Source organism: Poromitra crassiceps (assembly GCF_964638095.1).
Source record: "Poromitra crassiceps genome assembly, chromosome: 28".
In the NCBI taxonomy this organism is placed as follows: Eukaryota; Metazoa; Chordata; class Actinopteri; order Beryciformes; family Melamphaidae; genus Poromitra; species Poromitra crassiceps.
In genome coordinates this window covers 17,227,341-17,239,545 of record NC_139651.1, presented here as the reverse complement: position 1 = coordinate 17,239,545, position 12,205 = coordinate 17,227,341, and the positions used below count along the sequence as shown (strand labels likewise).

Here is a 12,205-nt window from a genome sequence, read left to right as displayed (position 1 = left end):
TTTTCGTAGCAAATCCGAATCGAGTTACTTCCTCGTTTTCATGAACACAGCGCTTCCGCTGTACAGCGCATGCGCGCATGCTTTTCTTTTTTTCTTTTTTCTTGCTACGGGACGTGGCAGACAAACTGCTTAGTCCCAGTGCTGGCCAATGGAGGGCGGTGTGGGATAAATAAAGACGAGGGTCTCCCTATTAAAAGTCAATCTACCATGTCCTGTGACTACAAAGCCGTTATATTACAGTAAAAAATGTCAAAAATCTTACTGATTGGGGCTTTAAGATGAGCAGCAGAACACAAAGTCATCAGCAAATTACCATTTATTGTCAATCTCATGACTGAAAAACTAAGTAACTGAAAAGCGAGTGCTTGTTTCCCCCTGCAGTGTTCCTAACAAAGTTCTGAAGTGGGAGTCACTCACTGTAGATTCAAACGTAGTAGATGAGTGCTGAGGTCAGTAGTGTAACACCTTTATTGTCCCTCTGGTCAGTTCCTACAGTAGGGATGTCACGATACTAGAATTTCTACTTCGATACCGGTACCCAGGAAAATATCAATACTCGATACCATTTTCGATACCACGCGGCGGGATGACAACAACACATCAAGAGGCTTAAAAAATAAGCAGACAGATGGACGCTTCTCCATAATCTAGACCTGATCAAATTTATTAAAAACTTTGACCTTACACAGCAGATTACACCTGCTCTAGTCATCAGCCTATCAGAACACTTTGAACTCGTTGAAGCAAAAGATACCCACCAATGACAGAGAGGGAAAAATCAGTGGTATGTTTGATTTTTCATTAAGAGAAAGCACTGCAATATTGATACAGTTGCAAATGAGTATTGTATCCGTTTTTTTTTTTGCATTGATACTTATCGATACTATAGATACCTGTTGCAAATGAGTATTGTATCCGTTTCAAATTTGTAGTATTGACTTTTATCGATACTTTTGACACCCCTATGTAGCACTACTCCTTTCCTCATCTTTTCTCCTCCTCTCCACCTCCGCTCCCGCAGGACACAGCCTTCCTGGGTCGCGAGGCCTTGCTGCAGCAGCGTCAGGACGGTGTGTACCGGCGCTTCGTCATGCTGGTTCTGGAGGAGCACGACACGGAGCTGGACCTGTGGCCGTGGTGGGGCGAGCCCGTCTACTGCAACGGCCAGCAGGCCGGCACCACCACCAGCAGCGCCTACAGCTACACGCTGGAGCGCCACGTGTGCCTGGGCTACGTGTCCCCGCCGCCGGGCCCCGAGGGGCTGCCCACGCCCATCACGCCCGACTTCATCAACCGCGGCGACTACGAGGTGGACATCGCCGGCCAGCGCTACCCGGCCAAAGCCAAACTCTACCCCTTCAGCTCCCTCTTCACCCAGCAGCAAAAGCTCCGCAAGGACGCTCTGGAGCTCAGCAACCTCCAGGGGAAGTGATGGCCTCAGGAGGGTTTCCTGTGTGACACTCCTTCACTTCTCCAAGTCCACTCCAGCACTTAACTCGCTTCCCCCCTCTCCTCCCCCGACGACTCCTTTGCACATTATTATGGATGGCACCGCATTTCTTGTCAAGACCCGCCCTATTCTGCCTCTGAACGCCCTGCTCTGCGCCTCTGATTGGCTTATCTGATTGGCAATCATCCCTCCTCATGCCTAAATGTAACCAATCATCATCACTCCTTCATGCCCAAACCCAACCAATCGTCACTCCGCATGCCTGAAACCCAACCCAATCAAAGTATCAAGAGTATGGCTGGTCTTGCCAATAGATTTGGTGCTATCCATAATAACGCCCTCCTTCGCTCCACCCACTGCCAACCTCTCTTCCCACTTCTAGGCCCCTAACCAGAGGGCCGTGTGCACAATCAGTCCCCTCTCCCTCGAGCACCAACGCATCAGATCTCCCCCCTTCTTAAAAGTGCAATATAATAATGAGAGACACCAAATGCTCCAGCTGTCACAGACACAACTCCTCTGTCACCTGGGTTCAACCCAGAAGCTCTCTGTTTGTTTTGTGATTCATCCAGGTAACATCAGCCCTGCCCTGCTTCACCTCCATACAGTCCATCCAGGTAACATCAGCCCTGCCCTGCTTCACATCCATACAGTCCATCCAGGTAACATCAGCCCTGCCCTGCTTCACCTCCATACAGTCCCCCACATTCACACTGGGAGGTTCACCGGAGCCAAAGTGCCTTCCTCCACATCACCAGTAGATGGAGGCAGAGAGTGTTTTACGTTTTGACTTTGTCCACTTTTTTCCCCCGGACAGTAAGGGTAATATTCTCCCACAGGGTTCCTACACACGTCTGAGGAGGTCTGGAAATTGAATCTTATCCTTTCCAGGCATGAGAAAGTTTAGGAAAAGTCTGGACCAGTCTGAGGAAAACAAACAAAAAAAACATTGAATGCTGATGTCGCCATGCATAGTACACGTTGACTGTCGTTGTAGTCTCCACTTCTCCATATCACATGTTGTAATATTTGTTGATGAATACTTTTCAGTTACAAGTGATATGGCCTAATTCAGCCAATAGCATTATATCATCTTGGAAGATGTGGGAGTTTTTTGTGATGGAAAATGTCTATGAACCCTGATCTAACCTTTTGGTAAAACCAACTCATCTGCCGCCCAGGCTCCTCCTGGATGTCTTCATCACCCGCTTTCTTCCAGCTCTTCTTCTGATGTTCTTTTTGTTGTCTCGAATGTGTCCAGGTGGTGCTAATGTATTTAATGTGATCCGACCTGTTATTTATGTTTTGAAGAAGCGTTGCTCTACTGAAGTGCTGTGTCGAATGCGAGGGTGATGTTAGGCGGTAGGATGGGAAGGGACTCGTCTGAGTTCAAAATATATTTTATTGGTTGACCTTAGATGTTTGTGTAAAAAAAGAGGGGGGGGGGTTATGGTTGTCCAGTAAGATTTGAAATAAAGCGATGTATTTTTGTATAGGTAGCGTGTATAAAATCTCCTATTTTCAGCACTTTCAGCATTTTCTTTTAATACACTGTATATATCAGTTTTAATTTCAGCTGTAACAATCATCTATACTGTTGTCAGTTCCTTCAGTTCGCCCTGTGTCACATCAGAGTTCACTTTCACTGGTGTTGTAGCACACTGAGTGCAATAATCACCCTTTCGTTCTGCATTTCAAACGCTGTCCAGAGTATTCTGTTCATGTCCAGTAACGTCAAAGCAACAGCTGGCACAGGCAGCCCTGTCTAGGGGAGAGCATGAAATCCTTCAGTCCATTGGAGGCTGGAAACTCCCAGTTAGCGAATGGGTTTGTCGTTTCCTACATAGGGATGAAAAGTCTGGGGGGGAAATCACTGCTGTTCACTCCAGATACACATCTGATTACGTAGCTTATACCCTTGAAATAATCATCTTTATTTAAGAGTCACATGACCTAGTTGGCAGTTGCCACAACAGCATTTTGGACACCATCCAAAAACTTCAAATGCAGTCAGGAAGCTTAGGTATGGAATAGAGTATTGGTAGTATTCTTTTACATCACCAGACGGCCATTTTGGTAGGAAAATAACAGGTGATTGTGATCAATTAACTATGAATAGAAACCCTACGCGTTTCTGTTTGTGTGTTTCCTGTGTGCTTCTGGCTGGAAGTGTTCATCAGACACTAATTGCTTCTCCACCTGCTGAACGTTGAGCTTGATTCAAGCGTTAAAGCAAAAATCAAGGCAGTCACATTGAATGCTGGGACTTTAGTGGTGAAGATCTACAAGATATCTCTCTGTGATGCTGCTGTGCTCTGGGCAAATATCCCAGTAGTCATAGTGCGATGATTTTTTGCTGAATGTGGATGGCAATTTGTATTGGAATGAGAGCTTTTTCTACTCCATTTCATTTCCAGTGCTTTGTGCAGCATGAGGAGAGAAGGGATGCAAAGATTTGCCCCGTTTGAATCGGGGGAGGAGGCGTGGCTGGTAGGTTTTGCTGCTTTCTGATTGGCTTGGTTGTACACTATCCTAATGTGGTTCTGCTGTCGAACATAATACAGGATCAATGCATGAAGGTGGACTTCTACAAAGACTACTACTGCTGTACAAGTCAAATGTTGCTTGTAAAGGGCTAATTTGTCTCTGTGTGTATATTAATGTTTGTCTCTAAAAATGTTGTTATTGACATTGAGCATTTGCTTGTGAGGGTGCAGGGAATCTCTAGCAAAGCTATTTGCACTAACAGTGAGGAACCACAATGCAGTCAGGACTTCAACCAACGTCCTTCTGTCTCATGAATGTGATGCTGAGACCTCAACCTCTGTCCTGTAGCAACAACATGACTACTCTGTCTGCAGTGCATTCAGTTCTGCGCTTCATTTAGAAAAGCTAATGTCAAGCTAATGTCATCTTCAAATCAAAATCACAATGTTCTCATATCGAAGGCTTTTGTTCTGTTATGAAGTGAATGAGCGCAGGATAAAGTCAAAGATTTTTTTTTTATAAATGAGGCCCCATTTAAATCCATAACAAGCAAATTATTACATTTATCAATTTAACTGAGTGAGCTCGGAAATCTCCCCCATCTCAATTTAATGCACTTTTGGCAAATCTCAGCAGCTTGACCGCTGCAAACATAACATGTGACCCGCATCACATGGCCTCACTACTGCTCACTCCTTTCAATTGTTGCAGTATGTTCTGTCAACTTCCTGCCTGCACAGGTACCTTTACTTTGAAAGGGAAATGGCCCAATTGTTCTGTAACATTTGCACTAAACACAGGTTGTATTAGAAGGATAGATCACAGGGTTTTTCTACACAAGTGTCCAAAGCAATTGAGGTGTTTAAATTTGGGATAATTTTATATATATATATATATATATATATATATATATATATATATATATATATATATATGATACATAGTATCATAGTATAGTGTTTGGTGCACTCCACCAAATATTTGTCCCATCATCCTTGTAAATTAGTTAAAGGTGTAAAACAATAAGCAGTCAAATCAGATGTGTCATAACAGAGGGCTGGAAAAGTAAAGCATTGTAATATATGTGGAAACCCTGTCATCTGTTCTTGAGTAACCAGTAAAGCGCTTGTCAAAATGTTATCTGTCCCTGCTCTAAAACATAGCTACATGTCTGTCTGCTTTTAATTTGTCCTTTTTTTGTCATTCTCTAAACTTGGCTTATGTTTGACTGAACTCAGCAAGATGGCTTGTTCTAGTCATCCAGCTCGTTCTTCCATGCTTTGTGTATTTGCACGTTATGGCTGTCTAATAATACTTTAAGTTCAATATAAATAACTTGGTTCATAATTTTTTTTTTTTTTTTTGCCTCGATCATCCCTTCTTGTCCAATATGTACAGTGTAGTCCTGTGTAGTTACTTTGATACAGTCTATGGTAGTTAGACGTAGAGCAGGGATGTCAGAGATACGGCCCGCGGGCCAGATGTTTGGAATATTAAAAAAATACAAATAAATTCGCACCCCATTATCATGAACTACGTGTGGCTAATAAGCAAGCTAAGAGTTCATTCATATGTTAATTAACCTGCACTACAAGGAAGTATGTCAGTAGGTCATCAGGTGTAAACAAAGCCGCCATGATGCCACGCTGGAATTGAATCGCGCATTCGGCTACCTACCAAAAAACAAAGGACTCAACAAGATGCTGTCGAAAAAGAGAAAGGTTGACACGGAATGCAGGCAGTTTCAAGAGAAATGGAAAGAGCAGTATTTATTTTGTGAAGTAAATGGGTAAATGAGTGGAATTGATTTTAGTAATAAAAAAAAATCCGGCCCCCATGAGGTCTCAGTTGAACAAATCCGGCCCTATACCTAATATGAGTCTGACACCCCTGACGTAGAGCAAGGTACTGCTAACACTGACAGGCTTTACTCAACTTGGAGTAAAGGTTTCCCCCAAAAGGTGTGTAGTGTTCTCAATGACAACATGAACATAATATTCTCTTTCTTGGTCCACACACACAAAGCAGTGGTGGAGTCTGTGAACCTGGCTGCCTCTGTAAACATCAGGCTAGTCTACTGAGGAACATCATCAGGGCGGCTGCAGCGAGACGTGAAGGTTTATCCCCGTCAACAATGACAATGAGACGTCTACGTTCACCTCATTAAGAGCCTGATCTCCTCAAACCAATCAATGAAGGCAGCAAAGTGACGCAGCAAAACACTTTATTACAACATGACAGACTCTTCTGTAGAACAAGGCGTGCGGAGGTCAGATCCTTCTGGCTTTGCGCGGGCGGCAGCCGTTGTGCGGCACGGGCGTGTCGTCCGTGATGGACACCACCTCCAGGCCGCCCATCGTCAAACCTTTGATGGCAGCCTGCAAAACACAGACAAATAAAGAGTCCTTCATTAACGAGCCTATAGGAAGAGAAGGCCAGGGTCTCTGCAGGTCCTCCTTAACGAGTCTTCAATTATCTACATTTAAGGGCCTTATTCAAATGTAGATCGATAGATATTGAGGTTTTATTTATACATACTGTGACATACTGACTCTACAATAACTGAGTTAGTAGTATCAGTATGTCACTATGCAAAACATTTTCATCATATCTGCATATCATTGTACTTTACATCAATCCATTTCCTGGTGCCCCCCCCCCCCTTTAATAGTTTCTGAACATCCATAAGTGATATTAGCGAGACCAGAAATTGTCTGGTTTTGCCAGCTTTATTTGTGGTGTTTGATGCTTCTTTATTGTATTGACACAAAATGAAGTGTATGATATTGTGATATTGCTCCATGTATCTACAGGATGCAGCAATTTTCAATCCAATTTGCCAACCAAGATCGTTGGCAGATTAGACAAAGATAAAACAGAAACTTAACTTCATATTCTTAAACTTAAAACACGCCAACAATTTGGGAGATTTGCCTATTTGCCATATTCCCGATAGTAAGATGAGAAGATGGATGCCCTTAGCTTAGTTTAGCACAGTGATACTCAACTTGCGGCCCCCTGCGCAGCCCGCGATGGAATTGCACCTGAACGCAACATGCAAGATACCCGCTGAATAAGTGTCCAAATGTTCATGTCATTCTGGCCAATCCTCCACTTCTGTTATGGCATTTCAGTCTGGAATATGGAATATCTTTCAATAATCTATGATTTAGCTGCTAAATTGTCAAATACTGCCGTATGCTCGCTACCCAGGCACTTATGTATGTACTTAACCTAACTAACTTAACCTAACTAACTATCCGGTGTGTGCACAACATTGTCAGACTAAACTCCGGCTGACACCCCAAAAACCTACAATCCGCTACAGAAAAATGTTTGTTTATGAACTGGCCCCTGGCCTTCTATCATTTCACGAAAGTGGCCCCCGGGCAAAGCAAGTTGAGTAACCCTGGTTTAGCACAACAAACGCTGGTGGATTGGTACAGCAGCATACCACCAAAGATACACATTCCAACAGCGCCAAAACGCTCACATGTACACATTGTGACTCGTGTGCTCGTTCACCACGCTATGAAATCATCATCCAGAATGACCAGACTGTCATTTTCCGAAGCAAATACAGAGCCGTTACTGCTCGAGGTCATTGGGACAGAGCAGACCAGCCTTTTCCAAACATTCCTATAACTTCTTATGTGCAGGTGGGGATGACAGGGCGTCTTCAGGTTTCAAGTGTGTAGCTATCAGAACACAGTTCTGCGTAACTGGGTTGAACTCTTGCTAGAAAAATAACTCTCCAAGAAATTGCAGCATTTGAGCACATCTAAAACTGAAACTCAGAGGCCATTCACACCTGGCGTTAACATGTGTTTTCTGCAATCTGATTGCAATCAGATTGCAGAAATGGTTGTCCTCTCAATCCGCATAAAGTTGCTGTATCCAGATTGAGAGGACACATTGCATTTACACTTGTGTTCAATGTGTACACAATGCATCCCTGACCACCTCCGGAGGTGGTTTGACCGATCAGATTGCAATCCTTCTTCAATGGGTTTTGGGGGTGTTTACACCTGTACTTTCAAGTGATAAAACACAATCTGATTGCAATCTGATCACAGAAAACACATGTTAACGCCAGGACGTCATGCTACATGATGTGTTCAAGACCTTTTTGGACTTTCAGAACCTGCAGAACCTGGAATGATCACAACAGACCAAACAGTCAATAATATAATTTATTTAAATATTAAATAATAATAACTATGCTGCTCTTCTACTCACCAGACGTCCAGGGCCAAGACCTTTGACCACAACACGAATGTAGGTCACTCCCTTTGCTGTGGCTTTCTGTTCAGAGGAAGAGACATTTCCTGATTACATTTCTAGTTGTCCCTCTGACTCTAATCCAGAGACAAAAGTTAAACAGTCGAACAAGTTTCCATTCCTAGATGACCAACATGACAGACAAACAAACGGTTAAGCAGGCCACGAGTCCAAACAGCAACTCTTTTGAATGCCCACTGTTAGTTGTTGTTGGTCCTAAAACCATGAATGGCGACAGGTGTGATTAATGAACACAGCATCCATTATTTAATCCATAACCTACGACATGATTAACATATTGTTCCACTGGAGCCAAAACACCAACTGCAAACAGCAAATCAAACAGAGGAGTTGCAGAAGCACAACTCCATCTCCTTCTGTGATAAAAACACATTTAATGCCAACTGCTGCACTCTGTCCCAGAGTCCTTAGTGAGGGCAGTTTATTTACAGCAGATTCAAAACGGTTCATATTCATGAATGACCTGATGTGACACAAAGTGAAGCAGCAGCAGCAGCAGCTGTGGCCTTGCCTCATATGCCTGTAGTACTGTGTGCGGTCAGTTGGGGGGCAGCAGGGAGGCCTGCTGCTTGTCAAAGTGCCCTTGAGCAAGGCACTGAACCTGCCACCTGCTCCCTCACTGGAAGCTGCTCTGGTTAAGAGCACAAGCTGAAATGGGGATGTAAGGCCCAATCCAAAGGTCCACACCCTCTGGGCTCGTGGACTTCATACAGTAAGCCGCTGGTAGACATAACGGGCCTAAAGACGACAATAATAAAATGCATTTTGCTTCACTCTATGGCCTGTAATTCTACATATTTCTATGATGTGGTTGAATATTATTTCTGGCCTACTGTACATGATTCAAGTAATGTTTTTGTTTTTTGTTTGGGCCTTTATCTTTATCTGACAGGACAGTGGGCAGACAGGAGAGGTGGGGAGAGAGAGGGAGGGGACGACATGCGACAAAGGACCACGGGTCGGATTCGAACCCGGGTCGGCCACGTGAAGGACTAAGCCTTAGTGGTATACGCTCTACCAGGTGAGCCACCTGGACGCCCCCGATTCAAATGTTTGAATTGTTTCACACATCCATAATAAGTTCTGTGTTTTTGGCTCGGCAAGTGGAAAATCTACAATGTCACGTATTACAATGAATTGTGGGTAATTAAAATCAGTGAAGTCTGCAGCCCAAGTGGACTCTCTGGCAGTCTGCAGAAAGTCCCCTTGAGCCCCCTTGTGGACTGGAGGAGTTTTTGGAGCCCTCTGCACGCACAGACTTCCCGGGAATGCGCGGACATTTGGATTGAGCCTAGAATGCGGTGTGGTGTTGGTGTTACCGCGGCAGCAGAGATGCCTGCAGTCTGAGCAGCAATGGGCGTCGACTTCTTGATGTTCTTGAAGCCTTCTGTTCCACAGGACGTCCTGACCATGGACAGGCCAGCGCTGTCAGTCAGCTGGATGTGTGTGCTGGGACAGGGCAGAGGACAGGACAGTTTACGAATAAATAGCTTAAAGGGAGAAAGAGAGAACGGCATGTACTGTCTGTGTCTGGGATTTGTTTCAGTCATGCTACTATCCAACAGGACTGCACAATTACAGCTCAAATTGATGACCACAATAACCGATACAGTAACTATTGAATTGATTGATAATCACAATATCTAGCAAAATAATTTTGCTCATCAATGATTTGAAGAATCCGGTTATTTTAGTCAACTTTTGACATCTACTATTTTGACTATTTTCAACTTGATTCTAAATGAAATACATTGCAATACTGTGACGTGCAACGGTTTCATGATTACTGAGGGAAATAAAGGAGTGACATGCGATGCTTATAACAATGATATGTGCAACCTCATTATTCAACCTCCAATGTGTTCATGAGGCTATTTTCCTCACTCTTACTTGTTGTACGTGGCTTTGTGTTAATGAGGTTCTGTTCCTCACTCTTACTTGTTGTACGTGGCTTTGACGTGAACAATTGGTAACTCGTCAAACTTCTTTCCACCCCACCTCAGTGGACTGTCCTGACCAGGAAGTGGAGGGAAATGGCTGAGGGATGAAGAGAGACTACGTTAACATCTCACCAAAAGTACAGTATTATTTTGCCGCCACTTGCTACTCGTACTGACTGTAACACAACAGCACAGAAGTGAAGCAGAACTCAAAAATAAAATCTAAATATTCAAGCTGTCATGTCAGGGACTACAGATGCAAACGGACTACAGATGCAAATGAGCTTTTAGCTATTTCTGGTAGTGTTGTCAAAAGTATCGGTACTACCGAAAAGTATCAATACTGAAATGTTGAAACGGATACAATACTCATTTGCAATAGGTATCGATAGTATCGATAAGTATCAATACAAAAAAATCGAAAGGGATACAATACTCATTTGCAACAGTTTCGATACCAGCAGTGCTTTCATTGAATGAAAAATCACTCAACAAGCGAAACGATGGTTAATCTGCTGTCAGTGCAAAGTTTTTCATGAGTTTTGTTGGGCCTAGATTATGGGGAAGTGTGCATCTGTCCGTCCATCTGTCTAACTTTACTTTTGATGTGTCGTCAATCACGTGGTATCGAAAATGGTATCGAGTATCGATATTTTCCTGGGTATCGGTATCGAAGTAGAAATTCTAGTATCGTGACATCCCTAATCTCTGGTGTAATATATTTATTGTGTACTGTCCCTGCTCAAATAAACAATAAAGATAAAGATTAGACGCTGGTATGTGAGAGAAAGACAGGAGCACATAGGTACATGTGGAGCATTATTTCACCTGAATTCTTTGGAGGTTTTCCCAGAGGAGTCTGCGGTGGACGGTGTGGCCTCCTGGAGTCTGACAGCACTGGAACATACTGCTCGCTGAAGCTCATGATGTCCCCATCTGCACATAGACACAGACAGACAGACAGACAGACAGACAGACAGACACAGACACAGACACAGACACACACACACACACACAAATCAATCAGTTACTGTCATTGGAATGGGAAATCAGCAGCACCACCACCACCAACAAACAACAAACAAATGCCTGTGTCTGGTAAATTAATCTACTTTCCAGGTAAGACACCTTCATTGGAGGTCTACTCGATTGTATTGTCAAGTTTAATTTCATTTGACTGGGTAGAACAGGGAGAGTGGCTGGTGGATTCTAGGATGGGACTGCAGCAATAAAGCCCCCTTCAAACATTAATTTCGGTGTCGTAGTCATAGCTATTCCACATGCATAAAATATGCACATGAGTGCAATGTAATACTGCGTATTTAACGTTTCAATACAGAGTTAGCATGTAGCCCTCACTACAGTCATTTACATGCAGACTGGCTAGCGTTAGCTAACACTGATGCTAAAGAGTAGTTAAACCTTTGCCTTCAAACACTTACAAAGAGTTTCCTGTGTTCAGAGAGCCAGCTACCTGTCGGCATACTTTACTTACAGAACTAACTAATATACAGTTTAATTTATACATGTTTCAGCAGATGTTATGTAGTTATCGGTCTACCATTGAGCTATTTCACACAACAAACGTGACATTGAGGAGACAGATGCTAATCCTGACCCGTCCATTGATGGAAATCATTTGAGGGGCGTCGAAATCAATAAAATACCTCTGTTGCGAGTGCAATCATTATTCATATAGTCAGTACAGTAATAATCAAATAATAGATAATTAATGAATACATGTGTTATTCTAAAAGATAAAGACTTACACATATTTGGTTAAACAATATTTACATTGATTTCAAGCACCCCCAAGATTGTCAGAATAGACTCGTCTTCTAACGCACAACACTCGTGGGAAAAATGCTGCATTTATTTCCCTCGTAAACCTCGGATTGACATTTGTAAAGTAGTTGCACCGCCAAGCTACTATGCGTTGTGCGGTGGCAAAAAATGAAGAGAGATTGCGCATAATACTTGCAATCAATGTTTTCATTAATAGACATCCACAAATGTATTTGAAGAT

The 12,205-nt window shown here is 43.2% G+C and overlaps 2 protein-coding genes across 4 annotated transcripts in view; one reads left to right on the top strand and one right to left on the bottom strand.

Annotated features, from left to right (window-relative positions):
* Window positions 1-4,782, top strand: part of pdpr (pyruvate dehydrogenase phosphatase regulatory subunit) — a 36,946-nt gene extending 32,164 nt beyond the window's left edge. The window contains exons 17-18 of one of the 3 annotated variants that reach the window (XR_014553829.1): window positions 1,022-2,067; window positions 2,113-4,782. Coding sequence is in view for 1 of the 3 variants with exons in the window: in XM_083662335.1 (XP_083518461.1) it covers window positions 1,022-1,432 (411 nt within the window). In the remaining 2 variants the exon portion in view is untranslated. Of the gene's footprint in view, window positions 1-1,021 lie in introns of all 3 variants that reach the window. The other 2 variants (XR_014553830.1, XM_083662335.1) reach the window with 2 other exon arrangements.
* A 1,394-nt stretch (window positions 4,783-6,176) lies between these two features.
* Window positions 6,177-11,766, bottom strand: mrps11 (mitochondrial ribosomal protein S11). Its single transcript, XM_083662389.1, has 6 exons — window positions 11,622-11,766; window positions 11,008-11,115; window positions 10,178-10,276; window positions 9,559-9,688; window positions 8,177-8,242; window positions 6,177-6,315 (listed from the first exon to the last, which is right to left on the bottom strand). Exons 1-6 carry the CDS (start codon window positions 11,705-11,707, stop codon window positions 6,208-6,210), a joined length of 597 nt encoding a protein of 198 aa, XP_083518515.1. The 5' UTR covers window positions 11,708-11,766; the 3' UTR covers window positions 6,177-6,207.
* Between the last annotated feature and the right edge of the window lie 439 nt (window positions 11,767-12,205).